Source organism: Bufo gargarizans, chromosome 10, assembly GCF_014858855.1.
Source record: "Bufo gargarizans isolate SCDJY-AF-19 chromosome 10, ASM1485885v1, whole genome shotgun sequence".
In the NCBI taxonomy this organism is placed as follows: Eukaryota; Metazoa; Chordata; class Amphibia; order Anura; family Bufonidae; genus Bufo; species Bufo gargarizans.
Window position 1 is genome coordinate 38968301 of NC_058089.1, and position 27377 is coordinate 38995677.

At 44.7% G+C, this 27377-nt stretch overlaps 1 protein-coding gene across 2 annotated transcripts in view; it reads right to left on the minus strand.

Annotated features, from left to right (window-relative positions):
- LOC122920188 (pre-mRNA-processing factor 39-like) overlaps positions 1–27377 on the minus strand; it is an 84530-nt gene that overhangs the window by 55561 nt on the left and 1592 nt on the right. For both annotated transcript variants that reach the window (XM_044269461.1, XM_044269462.1), the window contains exons 2-3: positions 20945–21147; positions 6502–6627 (exon numbers count right to left, since the gene is read on the minus strand). In XM_044269461.1, coding sequence (XP_044125396.1) covers positions 6502–6627; positions 20945–21147 — 329 coding nt within the window. The remainder of the gene's footprint in view (positions 1–6501; positions 6628–20944; positions 21148–27377) is intronic.

The window sequence follows — 27377 nt, forward strand, 5'->3', positions numbered from 1 at the left end:
GATATTGATGACCTATATCAAAGATAGTTCAATCAATATTTAATCTAGGCCTGCACGATATATCGCCGAGGCAATTGTATTGCGATAATCGACAATTGCGATATGGCCGACCCAAAAATGCTGCAATTACCTATACACAGAGGGAGGAGGGGCTGGGGGCCGGCATCTGTATTAGGAATGACAGTGGGGACCGGTGCAGTCCCTGTATTCTAATGCACCGGCCCCGCTCACTGTTGTATAATATTATCTAACATGTAGGCATTGCTAAAATATAATAATCCTGTATAATCCAGCTGTATTACTTACAGCTAAATTCCGTAGGAGGGAGGAGGCAGGCCTGGAGGGCGACGCATCACTCACTACGTCATGCACCGGCGCCGCCCACTTTATGAATGAAGCAGGCGGCGCGTGACGTAGTGAGTGACGCGTCACCCGGCCATCCAGCCTCCTACGGAATTTAACTGTAAGTAATACAGCTGGATTATACAGGATTATTATATTTTAACAATGCCTACATGTTAGATAATATTATACAACAGTGAGCGGGGCCGATGCATTAGAATACAGGTAACAGACAGAAACAGATTGGTGGGTGTGGACCAATGGACAGTCAGCTGCGGTGCCCTTAATAGGACAGGTTCAAAGTCCTTAATACAAAATAGAAAAAGGTTTAACGGGTACCGCGCTAATTTGTAAAGCAGTATACAAGATCAAGAACCAGAAAGCAACGTGCCAAATTCGTATGATGCACAAACGAAAAATTCCAAATCCATAAACAATAATATACAGGCGGATCTCACACTTCCATATAAACCATGCGATGATTTTCAGCAACCTGATACTCAGCTGCGCATATATGAAGACGACTGTCTTACGTCTCCCAGTTCACATGCGAAAGAATGGATGTCCGCCTGCAATATACGGTGAAATCTCCCCTTGTGATAACAGTCACACGAAAAGCCTGATCCGAAAACAGTCCGGAATACCTTAATGAAGGACAGAAAAAGATTGCGCAATACCCTCGGGGTTTAAAAGTAGGAATACTTTAATCTACTTACAAAAGGCAAGTTTTCACAAGCATATAAATCCGCCTGTATATTATTGTTTATGGATTTGGAATTTTTCGTTTGTGCAACATACGAATTTGGCACGTTGCTTTCTGGTTCTTGATCTTGTATACTGCTTTACAAATTAGCGCGGTACCCGTTAAACCTTTTTCTATTAGAATACAGGGACTGCACTGGTCCCCACTGTCATTCCTAATACAGATGCCGGCCCCCAGCCCCTTCACACTGCAGAGACACTATTATGGGGGGGGGGGGGGGGGGATCTGTGGATTGCACATAGCATAAGATGCTATATATGTGTCATCCACAGATCCCCCCCATAGCAGTGTAGCAGTGCCATCCAGAGATCCCCCATAACAGTGCGTCATCCACACATCCCCCATAACAGTGCGTCATCCACACATCCCCCATAACAGTGCGTCATCCACACATCCCCCATAACAGTGCGTCATCCACACATCCCCCATAACAGTGCGTCATCCACACATCCCCCATAACAGTGCGTCATCCACACATCCCCCATAACAGTGCGTCATCCACACAGCCCCCATAACAGTGTGTCATCCACACAGCCCCCATAACAGTGTGTCATCCACACAGCCCCCATAACAGTGTGTCATCCACACAGCCCCCATAACAGTGTGTCATCCACACAGCCCCCATAACAGTGCGTCATCCACACAGCCCCCATAACAGTGCGTCATCCACACATCCCCCATAACAGTGCGTCATCCACACATCCCCCATAACAGTGCGTCATCCACACATCCCCCATAACAGTGCGTCATCCACACATCCCCCATAACAGTGCGTCATCCACACAGCCCCCATAACAGTGTGTCATCCACACAGCCCCCATAACAGTGTGTCATCCACACAGCCCCCATAACAGTGCGTCATCCACACATCCCCCATAACAGTGCGTCATCCACACATCCCCCATAACAGTGCGTCATCCACACAGCCCCCATAACAGTGTGTCATCCACACAGCCCCCATAACAGTGTGTCATCCACACAGCCCCCATAACAGTGTGTCATCCACACAGCCCCCATAACAGTGTGTCATCCACACAGCCCCCATAACAGTGTGTCATCCACACAGCCCCCATAACAGTGTGTCATCCACACAGCCCCCATAACAGTGTGTCATCCACACAGCCCCCATAACAGTGTGTCATCCACAGATCCCCCATAACAGTGCCATCCACAGATCCCCTCCATAACAGTTCCATCCACAGATCCCCATAACAGTGCAATCCACAGATCCCCCATAACAGTGCCATCCACAGATCCCCCATAACAGTGCCATCCACAGATCCCCCATAACAGTGCCATCCACAGATCCCCTCCATAACAGTGCCATCCACAGATCCCCTCCATAGCAGTGAAAAAATAGACCTCTAGCACAATTCCCTTAAAATATTGCATCGCATATCGTTATCGCAATTTTTAGGGCCCTAATTGCAATCGCACAAAATTTCCATGTCGTGCAGCCCTAATTTAATCCCTGGAAAACCCCTTTACACTGGTTGTCTAGGATTAGAAAAATATGGCTGCTTTATTTTTTATTTTTTTTAACCAAAAACAGTGGCGTTACAGTTCAGCCCCATTCACTTTAATAGAGTAATACCAAATACAATCCTTGGACAGGTTTGGTGCAGTTTCTGTAATATTGCCCTAGACTACAAAACAGAGCATCTCAAGACTTTACTTGTGTCAATACAAAATTCCTTAACCCTTAGAGGACCCTGTGATTTTCTATTTTTAAGTTTTTATTTTTCACTCCCCGCGTTCCCATAGTCCTAACCCATTTATTTTTCCGTTCACATAGCCTTATGAGGGCTTATTTTTTGCAAGACAAGTTGTACTTTCTAATGGCGCTATTTACAGTTGCATACAATATAGTGGGAAGAAAAAAAATTACAAATGGGGTAGAATTGGGAAAAATGCAAGGTTTATATATATATATTTTTTTTTTACACCGTACACTATGCAGTAAAATTGACCTGTTATCGTCATTCTCCAGGTCAGTGCACTTACAACGAAACCACACTTGTATAATTTTTCTTGCATTTTAATACTTAAATAATAATAATAAATAAAATAAATCTATCACCATACCGCAATTTTTTTTTGTAGTTACCTGTATTTTTCGCCCTATAAGACGCACCTAGGTTTTTTTGTGGTGTGCTTTTGGTGGGTTTTGAACTAATGGTGGTCTGAGCATGAAACTATAATGGGGGATCTGTGGATGACGCACTGTCATCTGGGGGATCTGCGGATGGCACTGTTATGGGGGATCTGCGGATGACGCACTGTCATCTGGGGGATCTGCGGATGGCACTGTTATGGGGGATCTGCGGATGACACTGTTATGGGGGGATCTGCGGATGGCACTGTTATGGGGGGATCTGCGGATGGCACTGTTATGGGGGGATCTGCGGATGGCACTGTTATGGGGGGGGATCTGCGGATGGCACTGTTATGGGGGGATCTGCGGATGGCACTGTTATGGGGGATCTGCGGATGGCACTGTTATGGGGGATCTGCGGATGGCACTGTTATGGGGGATCTGCCGATAGCACTGTTATGGGGGATCTGTGGATGGAACTGTTATGGGGGATCTGTGGATTATTATTATATTATTATACACACTTATATAGCGCTACTAATTCCGCAGCGCTTTACAGACATTATCATCCAACTGTCCCCAATGGGGCTCACAATCTAAGTTCCCTATCAGTATGTCTTTGGAGTGTGGGAGGAAACCGGAGTACCCGGAGGAAACCCACGCAAACACGGGGAGAACATACAAACTCCATGCAGATGTTGCCCTTGGTCGGATTCGAACCTAGGACCCCAGCGCTACAAGGCACCAGTGCTAACCACTGAGCCACCGTGCTGCCCATGGAACTGTTATGGGGAGAGGCATCTGTGGATGGCACTGTTATGGGGCGGGGGATCTGTGGATGGCACTGTTATGGGGTGGGGGATCTGTGGATGGCACTGTTATGGGGTGGGGGATCTGTGGATGGCACTGTTATGGGGTGGTGGATCTGTGAATGACACTGCTATATATGTGTCATCCACAGATGCCCTTCATAACAGTGTCCCCCAATACACCGGCCCGCCGCTCACCGCAGTATTTATAAATATTAATCCTTAACCTGTTAATAAGTTTAACTAAATCAGCGCTCTCCCCTGTATCAGTACTGTACTTACTAACAAGCTTCCATAGCAGGCAGAGCGGACGGCAGCAGTAACGTCACTCACTGACGTCAAGCGCCTGCTCCTCCCACTTTGCAGGCGGAGAAGGCGCGCAACATCAGTGAGTGACGTTACTGATGCCGTCCGCCCTGCCTGCTATGGAAGCTTGTTAGTAAGTACAGTACTGATACAGGGGAGAGCGCTGATTTAGGCCTCGTTCACATCAGCGTTCAGCCTTTCCGTTCTCCTGCTCCGTTATAGGAGCAGGAGAACGGAAAGGACGGATTGGGCACATAACTGAGACGAGCGGAGCCTACGGACCCCATAGACTATAATAGGGGCCGTTAGGTTTACGCTCAGAAAATGATTTTGGAGCGGAGACAAAAGTCCTGCATGCAGGACTTTTGTCTCCGCTCCAAAATCATTTTCTGAGTGTAAACCTAACGGACCCCATTATAGTCTATGGGGTCCGTAGGCTCCGCTCGTCTCAGTTATGTGCCCAATCCGTCCTTTTGCTCCTATAACGGAGCAGGAGAACGGAAAGGCTGAACGCTGGTGTGAACTCAGCCTTAGTTAAACTTATTAACAGGTTAAGGATTAATGTTTAGAAATACTGCGGTGAGCGGCGGGGCCCGGTGTAAGTAGAGTGACTGCACCGGGCCCCGCCCCAAGTTCCGGACTCCAGCCCCTCCTCCCTCCCCACTGATACATCGCAGACTGCGATGTTAAATGGAAGCATTCGCCCCATAAGACGCAGGGGCATTTCCCCCCCACTTTTTTGGGGGAAAAAGTGCGTCTTATGGGGTGAAAAATACGGTATGTGTACGGGGCTCATTTTTTGCATGGCGATGTGTACTTTTCAGTAATACCAATTTGAAGTGCGTGCAACCTTTTGATCTCTTTTTATTCAAAGATTGGGGAGTTGAAGTGACAAAAAATGCAAAATTGGCATTTTTTTTCCCCCCTGTAACGCCATTTGCCACATGCCATTAATATTGTTATATTTTAATTGTATCGGCATTTTTGCACGTGGCAATGCCCATGATGTTTACTTTTTTATTGGTTAAGTATTTTAAGTTTTTTTTTAAGGAAGGGGGGTGATTTGAACTTTTATATTTATTTATTTATAACTTTTTTTTTTAAGTCACCCTGGGTGACAATAACTGGCATCATTAGACTGCCCATTGTGTTCATTGATGGCTATATAGCCATCATTGAACATTTAATTTTCAATATAACAATACAGTGCTGCCACCTGTATTGGTATATCCCTCTAATAGACTCCGAAGCCTGCTTGAGGCTTCGGTCTATTAGAGCAGTGTAACAGGTTCCACGATTTCAGCGCGCGGCTTCCACTTCCGGACTGCAATGATGCCGTGGTCACATTTCACCATGGCATCTGAAGGGGAAAATGTATGGAATCAACATTATGGCTGATCGCATACATGTGTCGCAGGTCTCGTCGGCCATGGCGCCCGCTGCATGTGCGAGATGTTTAAAGACTGGAATTCCACCGTACATGTACGGCGGAGGTCCTGGAGGGGTTAAAGGGATATTCCAATTGGAAAAAAAAAGTTATCCCATATCAACAGGATAGGCGATAACTATTAAATCAGTAGGGGTCCTACCATTGGGACCTCCACCGATCATGAGAACAGGGACTCCATACACCATGGAGCACCACCATATAGATGGGAAGCCTTATGCAGAATGCAGCCCTCTCTTGTGTAAAACACACAGTGACGTTTCTTCTATCTTCTGCTTTCCTGCAACACCATTCTTTAGAAAAGTTGGACTCTTGATCTTATGAAGGATCCATGCCATACTTGTGCATTCCAGAAGTGCTCTCCATCTGGAACTTCCATCCTGGAGCCAAAACCTCCAGGCATTCCAGCACTTTGAATTTAATGTCTAGGTTCTGCTTCTCCCCCACCTCCCACATTCTTTCATCACTTCTAGGGTCTTGAAGAACAGTAGATTCGTAGTCTAAATTAAGTCAGCTCTCCACGCTTCAAAATACTGAGCCTGTTCTAAGAGAAAGTGAAGAACTCAACCCAGTACTAGAAAGGTGGCGTTAATGAAGTGGTCATCGAGTACAGTGTTGTCAAATTATCAAACCATCAAATAGTTTAAATTTTACAAAGGACTAAACATACGCAATATGTGCTTGTAAAGTAACAAACAAATGGAGTTCACCTTTGGACTTTTCGGTTTGGGACACATACCTTTTCAACCTCTTCTACAATTCCAAAATGCTGCTCTATGTCGGCATACTTCTTCCAATAAATATGAGAAAGTGGGAAATAAGTAAGGAAGGCATCAAAAGCTTTTCTACAAGCTGCCAAGTGTTTCTGTGAAAGTAAAGGACAAATAGCTATAAAAAGTGCCACAAAAGCACAATGAACATCACTATAAACAAACACCAAAAAGATTTCATAATCAAGAGAATTAATGTTCAGCATTTCAGAAAACATAATGAGAAGCCAATATCTGCAGCATATACAGTAATTTGCGCCTGCGCCGTACCTGTCTTTAATCGGCGCAGGCGCGCTGAGAGGCGGCCGCTCTCTCGGCCGCTCCATCCTCAATGCGCCTGGTGTAGATGTGACGTCATCGGCGCAGGCGCATTGAGGATGGAGCGGCCTCTCAGCGTGCCTGCGCCGATTAAAGACAGGTACGGCGCAGGCGCGATATTTGGAATTCAAACAGGGCCAGCAGAGAACGATTCCGTTCCCTGGCCCTGTCAATCACAATGCGGAGGGGGCGTCATTAGGATCGGAGGACGCGGCTGCTACCAGCAAGTAGCCGCCCTACTTGCTGGTAGCCAGGTAATTTACATATTATAAAAATAGCTTTTTATCAAATTCTACTGAACCAAAATGAATATTTAGCTTATGTGTGCAGAGCTCGCAGTATAGGGATTATTATTAACCAAAAAAAAAACAAAAAAACGGTTTAGTGGGCTGACAGAAGCCCTTTAACTGGAAAGGTAATTGGGAGTTATGTCGCATATCAAGACACCCTGAGGAAACCTCCCAAAAGTGACCCCATTTTGAAAACTACTCTCCTCAAGTAATCTTTCAAGGTGTGTAGTGAGCACTTTGACCTCAAAGGTGTTTCCTAGAATTAGGAAATACTTGGCAGTGAAAATGAAAAATTGAATTTTTTTCACAAAAAAGTTGATTTACACCCACATTTTTCACTTTCCCAAAGGGTAACAGGACAAAATACACCCCAAATTTTGTTCTCCATTTTCCCCTGAAAACGGAAACACCCCATATGTGCTCAAAAAATTATGTATGGGCGCACAGCAGGGCTCTAGAGTCATACAGCAAAATATGGATTTTGTTGACCTAAATTGGCAGACATTGATTTTAGGCGAATCAAAAAGGAAATACTTTTTTCTCTGGTACGTTGCTTGCAGTACTGGTGCTGCAAATCCAAAGCGTGAAGTGGGTAAAATTCACAGTCAATCGGTATATACTTGTATGTTGGACTGCGCTGCCTTTATTGCTCTGGAGGTAATGCTCCTTAATTCAAAGCCATCAATATACAGTCAGGTCCATAAATATTGGGACATCAACACATTTCTAACATTTGTGGCTCTATACACCACCACAATGGATTTGAAATAAAACAAACAAGATGTGCTTTAACTGCAGACTGTCAGCTTTAATTCGAGGGTATTGACATCCAAATCAGGTGAACGGTGTAGGAATTACAACAGTTTGCATATGTGCCTCCCACTTGTTAAGGGACCAAAAGTAATGGGACATAATAATAATCATAAATCAAACTTTCACTTTTTAATACTTGGTTGCAAATCCTTTGCAGTCAATTACAGCCTGAAGACGCTGAGTTTCATCCCTGGTGATGCTCTGCCAGGCCTCTACTGCAACTGTCTTCAGTTTCTGCTTGTTCTTGGGGCATTTTCCCTTCAGGTTTGTCTTCAGCAAGTGAAATGCATTCTCAATCGGATTCAGGTCAGGTGATTGACTTGGCCATTGCAGAACATTCCATTTATTTCCCTTAAAAAACTCTTTGGTTGCTTTTGCAGTATGCTTTGGGTCATTGTCCATCTGCACTGTGAAGCGCCGTCCAATGAGTTCTGAAGCATTTGGCTGAATATGAGCAGATAATATTGCCCGAAACACTTCAGAATTCATCCTGCTGCTTTTGTCAGCAGTCACATCATCAATAAATACAAGAGAACCAGTTCCATTGGCAGCCATACATGCCCACGCCATGACACTACCACCACCATTCTTCACTGATGAGGTGGTATGCTTAGGATCATGAGCAGTTCCTTTCCTTCTCCATACTCTTCTCTTCCCATCACTCTGGTACAAGTTGATCTTGGTCTCATCTGTCCATAGGATGTTGTTCCAGAACTGTAAAGGCTTTTTTAGATGTCGTTTGGCAAACTCTAATCTGGCCTTCCTGTTTTTGAGGCTCACCAATGGTTCACTGTGGTGAAGTCTTCTCTTGATTGTTGACTTTGACACACATACACCTACCTCCTAGAGAGTGTTCTTGATCTGGCCAACTGTTGTGAAGGGTGTTTTCTTTACCAGGGAAAGAATTCTTCGATCATCCACCACAGTTATTTTCTGTAGTCTTCCGGGTCTTTTGGTGTTGCTGAGCTCACCGGTGCGTTCCTTTTTTAAAAGAATGTTCCAAACAGTTGTTTTGGCCACGCCTGATGTTTTTGCTATCTCTCTGATGGGTTTGTTTTGTTTTTTCAGCCTAATGATGGCTTGCTTCACTGATAGTGACAGCTCTTTGGATCTCATCTTGAAAGTTGACAGCAATAGATTCCAAATGCAAATAGCACACTGGAAATGAACTCTGGACCTTTTATCTGCTCATTGTAATTGGTATAATGAGGGAACAACACACACCTGGCCAAGGAAGAGCTGAGAAGCCAATTGTCCCATTACTTTTGGTCCCTTAACAAGTGGGAGGCACATATGCAAACTGTTGTAATTCCTACACCGTTCACCTGATTTGGATGTAAATACCTTCAAATTAAAGCTGACAGTCTGCAGTTAAAGCACATCTTGTTCGTTTAATTTCAAATCCATTGTGGTGGTGTATAGAGTCAAAAATGTTAGAATTGTGTCGATATCCCAATATTTATGGACCTGACTGTATACGGGTATAGGAAAACATCGGCCATCGCAGCTATCCACTTTTCTTATTCAGACAATACTGCGGAACACCAAAGAATCGCACCAATAGTGAAGCACTGGCACCAAGGGTCAAATATAAAAGCATTTAATATACTCACAAACGAGTTAAAATCACAGGCATAACAAAACAATCAGATGCTTCTCCTATTTTTGTCCGACACAGGTTTTGCTCTGCGCTTCGTCAGGGACGATACTCCTCTCCCTTGGGGGATGTCTTTAAATACGCTGGAAAGTCCAGCCTTCAAAACTCGTAACAAATTAACACAAAACCTTAATACATAAACAAAGTTAACAAACTCATAAAAAACATCATTTCGACTCCCCATTTCATCAACGTTCTCCTAATAATGTATAAATCTACTAAACTCTTCTTAAATACCCCACTTGCTAATAAAGCTTTCATAGCCATGCCTACTCTAATCAAATCCCCTCCCCTCCCCTAGTCTTTTTAACTCAATTCACTAATTCCTTTCAAACATCTCTGGTAGCACAGGACTTCACCGGGAACTACTCACATGATGAAAATCCACCTATCCTGGACTACACCTCTTCCATCCATAAAGGTCCTAGCTGATCACTCGCTTCTTAACCAGCTTTCACACTTATATTAGCTTCAATATTCAGTACAGACCCATTCAGAATCAGATTAGACAAGATTTAAAGAGGACCTTTCACCTGGAAAAAAATTGTGAACTAAGTATCATGACATATACAGCGGCGCCCAGGGATCTCACTGCACTTACTATTATCCCTGGGTGCCGCTCCGTTCGGCCGCTGTGCCCTCCGGTATCTTCGTTCACTTGGTTATAGTAGGCGGAGACTGCTGGGCGTCTCCTTCTCCCATGTTGTAGTGCTGGCCAATCGCAGCGCAGAGCTCACAGCCTGGGAGAAAAAAACCTCCCAGGCTGTGAGCTCTGCGCTGCGATTGGCCAGCGCTACAGCCTAGGAGGAGGAGACGCCCAGCAGAACAAGGGCAGACTCCGCCTACTATAACCAAGTCCCCTAAGTATCCGCCTACTATAACCAAGTGAGCGGCGCCCAGGGATAATAGTAAGTGCAGTGAGATCCCTGGGCGCCGATGTATATGTCATGATACTTAGTTCACAATGTTTTTCCAGGTGAAAGGTCCTCTTTAAAAGGTCAAACTCCACATTTAAAGGTGTTCTGCAGTTTGTTTAAACTGATGATCTATCCTCTGGATAGATCATCAGCATCTGATAGGCGGGGGTTCGACACCCAGGACCCCCGCCGGGCACCTGTTTGAAAAGGCAGCGGCGCTCCAGGAGAGCAGGCACAGGCACAGTGACGTCATGACTAGTATCAACTGGCCTGGGCGGAACTAAGCTCCATTCAAGTGAATAGAGCTTAAAGGGAGTCTGTCACCAGATTGTGACCTTATAGACCGCTTACATAGCGCTCTAGCATAGCAGTCTATGATTCTAATGGTACCTTTGATGTGTGCTTCTGAAGTTCCCCCAAGGCAAAAACGGACTTTTATTCAAGGGATCGCAAGTGCCCAGGGCGGGGTTCACCTTGTTGGAGCCCAGGCTGTTCTGCCTCTTTTCGCCATATCCCCGCCCCAGCCTCTTCCTCTGCCCGCCCCGCTTTTCCTTTGCATCCTCTTTCTCTGCAGCCGGATCCCGCGCCTGCGCTATCCATTGCTTGGCCGGGGCATGCGCACTGCGATGCCCATTGTGGGTGTATCTGGTCCGCCTCCTCGCCGCTGTTTCTTGCCGTTGGCCGGCGCATGCGTAGTAGCTACTGCGATGCTGTGCCCACAATGGGCATCGCCGTGCGCATGCCCCGGTCAAGCAATGGATAGCGCAGGCGCGGGATCCGGCTGCAGAGAAAGAGGATGCAAAGGAAAAGCGGGGCGGGCAGAGGAAGAGGCTGGGGCGGGGATATGGCGAAAAGAGGCAGAACAGCCTGGGCTCCAACAAGGTGAACCCCGCCCTGGGCACTTGCGATCCCTTGAATAAAAGTCCGTTTTTGCCTTGGGGGAACTTCAGAAGCACACATCAAAGGTACCATTAGAATCATAGACTGCTATGCTAGAGCGCTATGTAAGCGGTCTATAAGGTCACAATCTGGTGACAGACTCCCTTTAACCGTGCCTAGGCCAGTTGATTTAAACAAACTGCAGAACCCATTTAACCCATGTGGTTGTAACGTATTGAGTTTATATATCCATTCTACTTCGCAGCGATTAATCCGCACAATAGGATCTCCTCCACGCAAGTGAGGTTTAATCAGTTCAATACCAATAAATTTTAGACCTTCGGGATTTTTTGGGTGGACTTTCTTTAAAATGTCCCTTCCTGATATTCCTAATATGTTCTTGGACCCTCGTTTTTAATTCTCTCATTGTTCGTCCTACATATTGGAGGCCACACGGGCACTCCAATAAGTAGACGACACCGGAATTCTCGCAGGTAATTTCTCCTCTTATTTTGAAGTCCTAATTTTTTGGGGTGGAATGTATGGTATTTTCATCTCTCTTTCTATTTTCCAAAACCCTATTTTTACACGCTAAACAATTATTTGGTGCGGTTTTTGTTTAGCGTGTAATAATAGGGTTTTGGAAAATAAAAATCAGGACTTCAAAATAAGAGGAGAAATTACCTGCGAGAATTCCGGTGTCGTCTACTTATTGGAGTGCCCGTGGGGCCTCCAATATGTAGGACGAACAATGAGAGAATTAAAAACGAGGGTCCAAGAACATATTAGGAATATCAGGAAGGGTCTTGAGACCCATAGTGTAAAAAGTAGTCGTATTGAACCCTTTTTTGCGGCGCTGGAAACAGGAGGCGGATTTTCATAAAATACTTTTTTCGAGAATGAAAGTAAAATTGCTTGTTTATTTTTTGTGTCAACGCGTTTCAAGGGCATCCGGCCCTCTTCGTCAGGACAATAAAAGCATATGATGGTGCTTTTATTGTCCTGACGAAGAGGGCCGGATGCCCTTGAAACGCGTTGACACAAAAAATAAACAAGCTATTTTACTTTCATTCTCGAAAAAAGTATTTTATGAAAATCCGCCTCCTGTTTCCAGCGCCGCAAAAAAGGGTTCAATACGACTACTTTTTATCCTCCTACTTATCCCTTCTGCCACCCCTGGTGCAGAGAATAAGGAACCCTTGGCAGCAGCACAGGACCCCGCATGCTGGACGGGAGAATACCAGCACAAGCCTTCTACAGTTGTTGTGGCTATACACAACAACTTACAGTAAGCGCTGACATACAGGACTCATCTGAGGTTCATTTGCATATCTATCAAATCTTTTTTTTTTACACAATAAAAGCACACAGAGCTATGGGGACTGGATAGTGCGGACGTGCTAGCGGCCATCTAGCAACCCATGTCCTCAGCTCTATACACAAAATCCCGGTGACAGGTTGGCGAATTTGCCAATCTTGGTGCTCTCTGGCAAATGCTAAACGTCCTGCACGGTGTTGGGCTGTAAGCACAACCCCTACCTGTGGACGTCGGGCCCTCATATCACCCTTATGGAGTCTGTTTCTGACCGTTTGAGCAGACACATGCACATTTGTGGCCTGCTGGAGGTCATTTTGCAGGGCTCTGGCAGTGCGCCTCCTGTTCCTCCTTGCACAAAGGCCGGAGGTAGCGGTCCTGATGCTGGGTTGTTGCCCTCCTACGGCCTCCTCCAGGTCTCCTGATGTACTGGCCTGTCTCCTGGTAGCGCCTCCATGCTCTGGACACTACGCTGACAGACACAGCAAACCTTCTTGCCACAGCTCGCATTGATGTGCCATCCTGGATAAGCTGCACTACCTGAGCCACTTGTGTGGGTTCTAGACTCCGTCTCATGTTACCACTAGAGTGAAAGCACCGCCAGCATTCAAAAGTGACCAAAACATCAGCCAGGAAGCATAGGAACTGAGAAGTGGTCTGTGGTCACCACCTGCAGAACCACTCCTTTATTGGGGGTGTCTTGCTAATTGCCTATAATTTCCACCTGTTGTCTATCCCATTTGCACAACAGCATGTGAAATTGATTGTCACTCAGCGTTGCTTCCCAAGTGGACAGTTTGATTTCACAGAAGTGTGATTGACTTGGAGTTACATTGTGCTGTTTAAGTGTTCCCTTTATTTTTTTGAGCAGTGTATATTGATGGCTTTGAATAAAGGAGCATTACCTCCGGAGCAATAAAGGCAGCGCAGTCCAACCTACGAGTATATACCGATTGATTTTAAGTGCCACATTTTAAAAATTCCTGAGGTCCCCATAAATTAAAAATCCCAAGAAGTGACTTCATTTTGGAAAGAGCACCCCCGTACGAACATTTTAAGTGGTGGAAAGGGTACTTTTCAGCAAACAGGTGTCTCATAAAAGGCAGAAACACTTGTTAAAGGATTTCAAAGCACACATTTGTGAAAATGAAAAATTACTAGCAGACCCCAATCTTTCATTTTTACAAGGGGTTAAAGGAGAAAATGCACCCTACTATATGTTCCCCATTCAGGAAACATCACCTATGGGCTTGTAGCCTGCTGTATGGGCGCACAGCAGGCAAACAGCAAAATATGGATTTAGCTGGCAGGCCTGAATTGAACACCACACCGAACATAGGAGGGAAAGGGTGAGGGAATAAGGCCTGGAAACTAGAGAAAGGAGATGGACACCTCCTAGTAAAACCCTAATCAAAGTCCTGACTAACTACCAATATGAACAGACCACAGAGGTAGATGAGTTCATACACAGGAATACCTAGTGTCCTGACTCACCCTATAGGACCCTGGTATTAAAGAGGACCTTTCACTACAATAAAAAATCTAAACTAAGTATGCTGACGTGGAGAGCGGCGCCCAGGGATCTCCCTGCACTTACTATTATCCCTGGGCGCCGCTCCGTTCTCCCGGTATAGGCTCCGGTATCTGCATATTTTCGGCTCAACTGGGAGACTGACGGCGTCTCCTCCCAGGCTGGAGTGCTGGCCAATCGCAGCGCTCAGCTCATAGCCTGAGAGGATTTTTTTCTCCCAGGCTATGAGCTGAGCGCTGCGATTGGCCAGCGCTACAGCCTGGGAGGAGGAGACGTTGAGCCGAAAATCCGAAGATACCGGAGCCTATACCGGGGAGAACGGAGCGGCGCCCAGGTATAACAGTAAGTGCAGGGAGATCCCTGGGTGCCGCTGTCTGTATACTTAGTTTAGATTTTTTATTGTAGTGAAAGGTCCTTTTTAATGTCAGGACTGAGACAACTAGGGTTGTAGTGGGTATCAAATTATCAATACCCAATTAATAGTTTTGTATCGGTATCGATATGATACAGAGATTTAACATTTACAGATACTAGGCTGCGTTACTGCTCCCTCAGCAGCACAGGGGAGAAGGAAGCAGTCTCTCCCTCCCTCCAGAGCCGCTGCCACCAATGAGGAAAGAGAGGGGTGGAGGAGGGGAGGGGCTGTGGCCACTGCGCCACCAATGATGATAACTTACCCATTAATACAAATATAGGCGGCGGGTGCCGGCTGCAGAATCACATAGCCGACACCCGACATCTATGACAGGGTGCTGCGATCCCCCACAGCACCTGATCGCAACGCTGTCACAGAGGTTGGGTGTCGGCTATGTGATACTGCCGCGGGCACCCGCCTCATGCATTTGTATTAAAAGGTTACTTATCTTCATTGGTGGCGCAGTGCGCCCCCCCTTCCCCCAGTACTAAGAACATAAGTGGCGCTGTGCGCCCCCCAACCCCGTATTAAAATCATTAGTGGCAGTGGCCAAGGGTCCCCTCCCCTCCTCCTCATTGGTGGCAGTGGCAGCTTCTGATCGGAACTCCAGCAGTGTAATCCTGGGGCTCTGATCGGTTACCATGGCAGCCAGGATGCTACTGAAGCCCTGGCTGCCATGGTAATCTCCCTGCTGCTGTGTGTACTATGCACAGGGCAGCAAGGACAGTGTAAAGTCCTATTCACCCTAATAGAGCTCTATTAGGGTGAATAGGAAAAGGGATGAAAAAAATCCCAGGTTCTAGCCCCTAAGTGGGCTAATAGCTATAAAAAAAAAAGTTAAGTTTAAACCACCCCCTTTCCAAATTTTACATCTAAAATATATAAACAATAAATAAACATATTACATATCGCCACGCCCAAAAAAGTGAAAACTATTAAAATATAAAAAAATATCTCCTATGCGGTGAGTGACGTACCAGGAAAAAACTAACGCGTGATTCGCTATTTTTTGGTCAATTTGTCCCCCCCAAAAATTGGATCGGACTGTTCGATTATGGGCAGAACATTCCATAAAATGCAAAATGCATGCGGCTTTTTTGTTTTTTTATTTTTTTGCGTGGTATCGAATCGTAACGAGTATCGCAATACTTTTTTATGGTATCGAAATCTAATCAAAATTTTCGTCTCTCTCATGCCTTAAAGGGAACCTGTCACTGGGATTTTGGGTATAGAGCTGAGGACATGGGTTGCTAGATGGCCACTAGCACATCCGCAATACCCAGTCCCCATAGCTCTGTGTGCTTTTATTGTGTAAAAAAATCGATTTGATACATTTGCAAATTAACCTGAGATGAGTCCTGTCCCTGACTCATCTCCTGTACAGGACTCATCTCAGGGTAATTTGCAAATGTATCAAATCGATTTTTTTACACAATAAAAGCACACAGAGCTATGGGGACTGGGTATTGCGGATGTGCTAGCGGCCATCTAGCAACACATGTCCTCAGCTCTATACACAAAATCCCGGTGACAGGTTCCCTTTAATACAAATTTAATATAGGTGTTAATTGACAGTAGATCACAGCACTCGGCAGATAACTGGCAAATGAATGGGTGCTCGTCACGAATTATCCCTAACTCCACCTCAGGAATTCTCCAAATGGTTAATCAGAGTTTCAGACAGCACACCACAAGAAATTTTCGATGCAATTAGTGTTTTATTCGGCCGGACTTTACATCATTTTAGAAAAGTAACGTTTCGGGCTTACATATTATGCCCTTTATCAGGCTATATCTCATAAGCATGTATATGGAGCAGGTAATGTCTTTCCTTATCCCCCTTTTGTAACACACCCTGCGTCTTTTTTGGGTCCTTCCCTTCCTTGCTGTCTGGGGGACTTGACCTGGAAAATGTTGCCCTGATACAACACGGGCACCGTAACTTCCTGAAGTACTGGGATCTGCAAGATCCACCCCTCCCATGTGCCTGTTGTAGTCCAGGATAGTGGTTGTGGCACCTCGTACAGGAGCAGGGGAGCTGGCGTTAGTGTGAATGGTGGTCAGTACAAGGACATCTCTCTTGTCCTTGTACTTAACAACCAGCATGTTCTCATGGAGGAGAGCCCTACTTTAAAATATTCTCAGTGGTTGCCCTACCAGGGATCTAGGGAGGCCTCTCAGATTTTTGCGCACTGTGCCGCAAGACACAGTACCTTTGGTAGTTAGGGACATGAATAGGGGTATGCTGGTATAATAGTTATCCACATAGAGGTGGTCACCCTTATCCAGCAGTGGGTGCAGTCCCACACGATCTTCCCACTAACTCCTAGGATGGGGGGGCATTCTGGGGGTTCTATCCGGGAATCTTTCCCTTTGTAAGTGAAGAACTTGTGGGTGTACCCGGAGCTACTCTCAAAAAGTTTGTATATCTTTATGCCATACCTTGCCCATTTGCTAAGCAGGTACTGGCGGAATCTAACCCTCCCTTTGAAAAGTAATAGGGACTCATCTACACAGAGATTTTTATCTGGGTTGTACACCTCAGCTATCCTGGTGTTAAAGTGGTCAATGACAGGCCTAACTTTGAACAGACGGTCAAATGTCGGGTCGTTTTGGGATGGTCACTGTGCATTGTCGTTGTAGTGTAGGAATTTCCGAATTGACTAAAATCGGATCATGGTCTTAAATTGGAGTCTGGTAGAAAATGTCCGAACTGCAATATTGTCTAACGTTTGGCTTCTTAACAACGCCCATATGCAGCACGAGCAGGGTGGATAAAAATCAATGATTTTTTATTTATTTTTATAAAAGAAAAAAAAAATGAAAAAAATTCGGGTTTTTGTGATTTAAATCGGATTTTTTTTTATATAAAATGCTTTTTGAGGAAAATATATTACCATCCAAAGGTTATTCCATCATGAAATAAAGATTAGTTTTTTTAATTATGTAGAATAAGGCTGTACGTGGACTCCCATATTGTTGAATGGATTAGGCAGTGGCTGAGGGACAGGCAACAGAGGGTTGTAGTCAACGGAGTATATTCAGACCAAGGTCTTGTTACCAGTCGGGTACCTCAGGGATCTGTTCTGGGACCCATATTGTTTAATATCTTTATCAGCGAAATTGCAGAAGGCCTCGATGGTAAGGTGTGTCTTTTTGCTGATGACACAAAGATTTGTAACAGGGTTGATGTTCCTGGAGGGATACACCAAATGGAAAAGGACTTAGGAAAACTAGAGGAATGGTCAAAAATCTGGCAACTAAAATTTAATGTTGATAAGTGCAAGATAATGCACCTGGGACGTAAAAACCCAAGAGAAGAATATAAAATCAGTGATACAGTCCTAACCTCAGTATCCGAGGAAAGGGATCATTATTTCAGAAGACTTAAAGGTAGGCAGACAATGTCATAGAGCAGCAGGAAATGCTAGCAGAATGCTTGGGTGTATAGGGAGAGGAATTACCAGTAGAAAGAGGGAGGTGCTCATGCCGCTCTACAGAGCACTAGTGAGACCTCATTTGGAGTATTGTGCTCAGTACTGGAGACCATATCTCCAGAAGGATATTGATACTCTCTGGAGAGAGTTCAGAGAAGAGCTACTAAACTGGTACATGGATTGCAGGATAAAACTTACCAGGAAAGATTAAAGGACCTTAACATGTATAGCTTGGAAGAAAGACGAGACAGAGGGGATATGATAGAAACTTTTAAATACATAAAGGGAATCAACAAGGTAAAAGAGGAGAGAATATTTAAAAGAAGAAAAACTGCTACAAGAGGACATAGTTTTAAATTAGAGGGGCAAAGGTTTAAAAGTAATATCAGGAAGAATTACTTTACTGAGAGAGTAGTGGATGCATGGAATAGCCTTCCTGCAGAAGTGGTAGCTGCAAATACAGCGAAGGAGTTTAAGCATGCATGGGATAGGCATAAGGCCATCCTTCATATAAGTTAGGGCCAGGGACTATTCATAGTATTCAGTATATAGGGCAGACTAGATGGGCCAAATGGTTCTTATCTGCTGACACAGTCTATGTGTAATTTTTTGGGCAAATAAATTCCATTAATCCATTCACAATGTCATGCTCTTCCAGAGGTTTTTGTAGGATTATTGGGCAGTTTCATTGCCTACAAGATATTATCATAGATGCTTGGTTTACTTTTGCAGTTCTCAAAACTGAATTTGACTCAGCAGAGATCACATGCCTCTTCTTCACAGCAAGAATGTTATAACATGAACAGAGTTGAGAAAAATACCTTAAAGGGGTTGTGCACTTTAATTTAACTTATGATCTATCCTCTGGATAGATCATCATCATCATCTGATCGGCGGGAACGGAGCTTAGCCACGCCCAGGCCAGTGATACTAGTCGTGACGTCACTGGGCCAGCGGTAAACAGTGAGAAGGCAACGGCGCTGCTGGAGCACCGCTGCCTTCTCAAACAGCTGATCGGCGGGGGTCCCGGGTGTCGGATCCCCGCCGATCAGAAGCTAATGATCTATCCAGAGGATAGATAAATCAGTTTAAACAAAGTGCAGAACCCCTTTAATAAACGTATGTGGACTTGTCCAGCTTGCAGATCTGCTCGATGGATGCGTTTGCTCTTTCAGCCCAAGATGTTGAGATAGATCTCATCGAGTGGGCTCTAAGAGTTTTGGGCAGAACTTCGCCTGACAGTTTGTAGGCTTCAGAAATTGCAATTTTTATCCACCTCACCAAGGAACTTTTTGTAGTGTTTGCCCCTAGAAATTGTACAAATAAATAATTTGATTTCCTAAATGTCCTGGTAGCTTCTAGATAGATAAGAATGGCCCTTCTCACATCTAATTTATGAAATCTCTATTCTTCTGATTTGCACAAAACAAGGGAACAATAATCTCCTCCTGCCTGTGAAAATTGGGTTCAACCTTTGGTAAGAAAGTTTCATCAAATCTGAACACAATTCAGTCTGGAAAAACTGTAACTTTTTCAGTCTGAAAAAAATCTCACTTAGGGTCCATTCACACATCCGTTTTTTCTTTCCTGATCTGTTCCGTTTTTTGCGGAACAGATCAGGACCAGATCTGGACCCATTCATTTTCAATGGGTCCTGGAAAAAAATCGGACAGCACAATGTGTGCTGTCCGTTTCCGCTGTTCCGTTCCGCATGTCCGTTTAAATATAAAACATGTCCTATTCTTTTCCGCAAAATTCGGATCCTGGTACAATACAAAGTCAATGGATCCGCAAAAAACGGAAGACATTCGGATGTCATTCCGTATGTCTTCCGTTTTTTGCGGAATCCGTTCCTGGAAACACATAGCAAATTTATTTATTTTTTCCATTTTTTTTTCAAAGAAATTCAAACAACTTTATTTGATTATTGAATGTATACATGTTTCCGTTTTTTGCGGATCCGCAAAAAACTGATGACATACGGATGACATGATCCGCAAAAAACGGATGACATACAGAAACATTTTCAGGGACAACGGATCCGCAAAAAACAGACCGAAATTCGGATTATAGAAAAATACTGACGTGTGAATGTAGCCTTACTCTGCGTGCGGAAGTAATAACCACTAAAAATAATGTCTTGACAGAGAGATATCTTAGAGAGGCCCCAGCCAGTGGTTTGAAGGGAGAAACTGTCAACCCTGACAAGACTAAGTTGAGATCCCAAGAAGATACAATTGGTCTTAGGGTAGGCCTCAATCTATCTGCCCCTTTGAGAAAATGGATAATCCATGGATTTTTACGAATAATAAGGTATTAGGTCGTAACCCTTTTTCAAACCCAGACTGAAGAAAACCTAGTACTGTCTGAATGGAATACATCTGTGCAGAATTTTTTGATTGATTACACCAACAACAAAATGTCTTCCAAACCTTGGAATAAATGTTTGAGGTTACTTACTTTTTGCTGGCTGCCATGGTATTTATTATAGTATCCGAAAGGCCCTTGGATTTTAATGTTAAAAAACGCGCAGTCTCCAAAAAAAAAAAAAAAAACTCGTCTCCCACCTGGAAGGGACAGGAATACACTGAGGTGGAGCAGGAGGAGGGTCAAATTTATTCTTACTGTCCCTAGCTGGTTGGAGGCGAGTCATCTGTCATGGTAATGGCGTCATAGAGGATGAAAAGGAAAAGAGGATCCAAGTTGCTTGGAGTGAGTATCACGCATACCATAGCCCTGTGATGCCCACCAATGTCTAGGATGATGGTGTCACATGGGTACTTCAACCCCCCCACCATGACAGATTTTCTTTAGAGAGGAGAGTTTAATTATAGTCTTACCTCTTTCTCTGAATATGCTACAAGTTTAGTCCATGCGGTGAAATTACTGGGTTTGGTTATAGCTGCTTTCCAGTAACTTCTGAATGCTGGGGGCATTCCAACCATATCTGAATCTTTGGTTTCATCTTCATCACTTCCTGAACAGTCCTCAGTGGTGAGGACATCACAATCCTGGGAAGACTGGCTAGAAGAAAACAGGGACCCTGTAAATAGAAGAAGAGTGCGTGTGTGTCAAACTGTGGTCAACAGACAAGCACTGAGATTAACCCCTTCAACCCCGGGCCTGTTTTCACCTTCCTGCCCAGGCCATTTTTGGCAAATCTGACATGTGTCACTTTATGTGGTAATAGCTTTGGAACACTTTTACTTATCCAAGCCATTCTGAGACTGTTTTCTCGTGACATATTGTACTTCATGATAGTCATAAACTTAAGTCAATATATTTCACCTTTATTTGTGAAAAAAATCCCAAATTGACCAAAGATTTTGAAAAGTTTTCGAATTTCAATTTCTCTACTTTTATATCAGATAGTGATACCTTGTGATACCTCATATAATAGTTATTACTTTACATTTCCCATTTGTCTACTTCATGTTTGGATCATTTTTAAAATGACATTTTATTTTTTGGGGACGTTAGAAGGCTTAGAAGTTTGGAAGCAAATCTTGAAATTTTTCGGAAAATTTCCAAAACCTACTTTTTAAGGACCAGTTCAGGTCTGAAGTCACTTTGTGAGGCTTACATAATAGAAAATGCCCAAAAACAACCCCATTTTAGAAACTACACCCCTCAAGGAATACAAAACTGATTTTACAAACTTTGTTAACCCTTTAGGTGTTCCACAAGAATTAATAGAAAATAGAGATGAAATGTCAGAATTTCACTTTTTTGGCAGATTTTACATTTTAATCAATTTTTTCCAGTAGCAAGGCAAGGATTAACAGCCAAATAAAACTCAATATTAATTACCCTGATACTGCGGTTTACATAAACACCTCACATGTGATCGTAACCTGCTGTACAGGCACACGGCAGGGCGCAGTAGGAAAGGAACGCTATATGGTTTTTGGAAGGCAGATTTAGCTGAACTGGTTTTTAGATGCCATGTCCCATTTGAAGCCCCCCTCATACACCCCTACAGTAGAAACTCAAAAAGGTGACCACATTTTGTATACTACGGGATAAGGTGCCAGTTTTGTTGGTACTATTTTGGGGTACATGATTTTTAATGCTCTATATTACCGTATTTTTCGCCCTATAAGACGCACCGCCCCATAAGACGCACCTAGGAGGAAAATAAGAAAAAAAATATTTTGAACCAAAAGGTGCGCTTTTGAACTAATTGTGGTCTGTGGGTGACGCACTGTTATGGAGGATCTGTGGATGACACACTGTTATGGGGGATCTGTGGGTGACGCACTGTTATGGGGGATCTGTGGGTGACACACTGTTATGGGGGATCTGTGGGTGACGCACTGTTATGGGGGATCTGTGGGTGACGCACTGTTATGGGGGATCTGTGGGTGACGCACTGTTATGGGGGATCTGTGGGTGACGCACTGTTATGGGGGATCTGTGGGTGACGCACTGTTATGGGGGATCTGTGGGTGACGCACTGTTATGGGGGATCTGTGGGTGACGCACTGTTATGGGGGATCTGTGGGTGACGCACTGTTATGGGGGATCTGTGGGTGACGCACTGTTATGGGGGATCTGTGGGTGACGCACTGTTATGGGGGATCTGTGGGTGACGCACTGTTATGGGGGATCTGTGGGTGACGCACTGTTATGGGGGATCTGTGGGTGACGCACTGTTATGGGGGATCTGTGGGTGACGCACTGTTATGGGGGATCTGTGGGTGACGCACTGTTATGGGGGATCTGTGGGTGACGCACTGTTATGGGGGATCTGTGGGTGACGCACTGTTATGGGGGATCTGTGGGTGACGCACTGTTATGGGGGATCTGTGGGTGACGCATTGTTATGGGGGATCTGTGGGTGACGCACTGTTATGGGGGATCTGTGGGTGACGCACTGTTATGGGGGATCTGTGGGTGACACACTGTTATGGGGGATCTGTGGGTGATGCACTTTTATGGGGGATCTGTGAGTGACGCACTGTTATGGGGGATCTGTGAGTGACGCACTGTTATGGGGGATCTGTGGGTGACGCACTGTTATGGGGGATCTGTGGGTGACGCACTGTTATGGGGGATCTGTGGGTGACGCACTGTTATGGGGGATCTGTGGGTGATGCACTTTTATGGGGGATCTGTGAGTGACGCACTGTTATGGGGGATCTGTGAGTGACGCACTGTTATGGGGGATCTGTGGATGACGCACTGTTATGGGGGATCTGTGGGTGACACTTATGGGGGATCCTCTCTGGATGGCACTGTTATGAGGATCTGTGTATGACAGTTATGGGGGGGATCTGTGGATGACACATATATAGCATCTTATGCTATGTGTCATCCACAGATCCCCTCCATAAGTGTGGGGGTCGCATTTGCTTTTATAATGGGGGTGGGGGTAGCATCTGCTTTAATAATGACAGCGGGGCCCGTGCAGTGACTGTATTCTACTACACGGCCCCCGCTCACTGTATAATCATATCCCTAATAGTTAATTGTTGTGTGCATGTAAAAGCATAATGAGCGATAATGATGAGCGCTGTCTATTACTTACAACTACAAGCGCTCGGTAGCAGGGAGGAGGCAGGAGGCAGGCCGGGAGGACAGGCGCTGGCAGTGTGAGTCATCCGTCATGCGCCCACGCCGCCTGCTTCATTCATAAAGTGGGCGGCGCAGGCGCGTGACGTATGACTCACACTGCCAGCGCCCGTCCTCCCGGCCTGCCTCCTCCCTCCTCTCTGCTCCGAACGGCGAGCGCTTCTAATTGTAAGTAATAGACAGCGCTCATCATTATCGCTCATTATGCTTTTACATGCACACAACAATTAACTATTAGGGATATGATTATACAGTAAGCGGGGCCCGTGTAGTAGAATACAGTCACTGCACGGGCCCCGCTGTCATTATAAATGCAGATGCCGCCCCCAGCCCCTCCTCCCTCACAGCTGATACACCCGCCGCACGGCATCGCGGCGGGTGTATCATTGAAAACTAGGCAAAATCGGCTACATTCGCCATATAAGACGCACTGCTATTTCCCCCCCACTTTTGTGCGTCTTATACGGCGAAAAATACGGTATGTTTTTTTGTGAGGTAAGGTAACCAAAAAATTTGATTATTTTTTGGACACCGTTTTTATTTTTTACAACATTCATCTGACAGGTAAGATCATGTACTATTTTTATAGAGCAGGTTGTTATGGACGCAATGATACATATGTCTACTTTCTATGATGTTTGTTTCAGTTTTCATAATAAAGCATTTTTTAATACAAAAATTAGAGGACGCCCTATTTGTTTTATTTCTTTGCCGATCGTCTTGTGCAGGGGCTTGTTTTTTGCAGGAAGAGTTGATGTTTTTATTGGTACCATTATTACACTTTATGGGGCAAGGGGACCATAAAATTGGTTGTTTTGGCGCAGTTTTTATTTTACAGCGTTTACCTTAGGGGTTAGGTCATGTGATATTTTTATAGAGCTGGTTGTTGCGGACGTGGCAATACCTAATATGTATACTTTTATTTATTTCACTTTAGCACAATAATAGCAGTTGTCTGCTGTCTCCATTGTCTGAGAGTGATAGCTTTTTTTTTTTTTGACCGATTCTCTTAGGTAGGGTGACGGTCTGATTGGTACTATTTTGGGGGGCATACGCCCTTTTGATCACTTGCTGTTGCAATTTTTGTGATGTAATGTGACAAAAATGCTTTTTTTTTTTTTGACGGCGTTCCCCTGAGGGGTTAGGTCATGTGATATTTTTATAGAAGTGTTTTTACGGACGTGGCGATACCTAATATGTATATTTTTTTTATGCATTTCACTTTAGCACAATAATAGCAGTTTTGAAACAAAAATATGATGTTTTAGTGTCTCCATGTTCTGAGAGCCGTAGTTTTTTTTTTTTTTTGGGCGATTATTTTAGGTAGGGGCTCATTTTTTGTGGGATGAGCTGACAGTTTTATTGATACCATTTTGTGGGACATACGCCTTTTTGATAGTTTGGTGTTGCACTTTTTGTGATGTAAGGTGACAAAAATGGCTTTTTTTTTTACACCGGTTTTATTTTATGATATGTTAATAGAGCCGGTCATTACGGACGCGGCGATACCAAATATATGTGGGTTTTGGGTTTTTTATTATAAAATAAGGGGAAAGGGGTGTTCTTTTTCTTTTATTACTTTATTAAAAACTTTTTTTTCCTTTACTTTATTTCTGATGTTCACTTTTGGGGGTCTGATCCCCTCTGCAATGCATTACAATACATCTGTATTGTAATGCATTGCCTGTTAGTGTCATACACGAACAGGTTGCCTAGGAGACCCAGCCTGAGGCTGGATCTCCTCAGCACCCGTAGAAGGTCCCGATGCCGTGCAAGGCATTGGGCAGCCTCTGCACGACATAGGGCTGCCTTGTCAAGCATCGACTCCCCGACACACCAGCGCGGGGACTCGATGCGCTCACTTACCTGACACAAACCCCTTCTATGTTACGGTAAGTGCGGACCGCAGCATAGAAGGGGTTAATCCGCCGGCATCGGCTTTTACAGCGATGCCGGCAAATACAGCAGGGGCCCGGCTACCAGGGACTGCTGGGCCCCTGCAGTGATTGCGCACAGCTCCGGTGCCCGCGCGATCACCATGACGTACTATTACATCAAATTGCAGGAACACAGTGGTTCCCATGACGTAGTAGTACGTCATGGGTCGGGAAGGGGTTAATGGCTACAAACACTTTCTGAGGCTTTTTTTTTATGCATTCTACTCAATTATTACTGCTATTTTTGTCATAAAGGGTTGCGCTTTAGCCTAGCTGTGAGCATCTTACTTTCACGCTGAGGCTACTTTCACACTCGCATTGTGGGCGGATCCGTCATGGATCTGCAAAAAAGGATCAGTTACAATAATACAACCGCATGCATCCGTCATGAACGGATCCGTTTGTATTATCTCTAACATAGGCAAGACGGATCCGCCATGAACTCCATTGAAAGTCAATGGGAGATGAATGAGTTTTCTATTGTGCCAGATTGTGTCCGAGAAAAGGGATCCGTCCCCGTTGACTTACATTGTGTGCCAGGACGGATCCGTTTGGCTCTGTTTCGTCAAGCGGACAGCAAAACGCTGCTTGCAGTGTAATGGAGACTGATCGGAGGCAAACTGATGCATTCTGAGTGGATCCTTTTCCATTCAGAATGCATAAGGGCAAAACTGATCTGTTTTGAACCACGTGTGAGAGCCCTGAACGGATCTCACAAATGGAAAGCCAAAACATGAGTGTGAAAGTAGCCTAAGCTGTAATCTCTGAGCTCCTGGCAGCTGATAAACATGTATCTAAGCCATAATCTTATCAGTAAGATAAGAAGTGAGCTATAGTGAGTTTATGAGCTCTCAGGAGATCAGAGATAAGCTTCACATGAGCCGTCAGCTGAGTTCTCTCATGGAATACAGTATAAACACAGAGCCTGCTAATCGAGAATCTCAGCCCTGTACAGAGAAAGGGGCTGACATTTTTTTTAATAAATACCAATTTAAAAACATGATTTTAGCTCAAAATGAGTACATTCATAAAAAAAAAAGTGTCCCCAAAGTAGTTCATAACCTTTAAAGAGGACCTTTCATGGGACCACACTTTATAAACGAAGTATCAGGGTATGTAGTGCAAACAGTGGGGATCTAATAGCGCTTACTATTTTTTCTGGGCGCCCCTCCGTTCGCCTGCTGTGGCCCCCGTTAAATTCTCCCGCCCTGTATGCTAATTTTCACATCAGTACAGGGAGGAGGAGACTGCCCTGTTTCCTAATGGGAGTCTCCTTCTCCCTGGCAGTGAGCGGTATAAGCGCAGCGGAGAGTTTCACAGCCAGGTAGAAAAAAATATATATTAACTTCTCCCTGGCTGTGACTCTCTCCGCTGCGATTGGACAGCGCACTGCTAGGGAGAAGGAGATGCCCATTGAGAAACAGGGCAGTCTCCTCCTCCCTGTACGGATGTGAAAATTAGCATACAAGGCGGGAAGAATTTAATGGGGGCCACAGCGGGCGAACGGTGCGGCGCCCAGAAAAAATAGTAAGCGCTATTAGATCCCCGCTGTTTGCCCTACATACCCTGATACTTCGTTTATAAGTCTAGACCCATGAAAGGTCCTCTTTAAATATATTAACACATTGGTCATAGATCCTCTTTAAGGATATGTCCTCCTTCTATGTCCTTAATCTGTTACAGCTATTTATTAAGGGGGTTGTCCAGGTTGTCAAGTGATGGCCTATCTTGTGGTGTGACACTGCACCCCCGCCGATCAGCT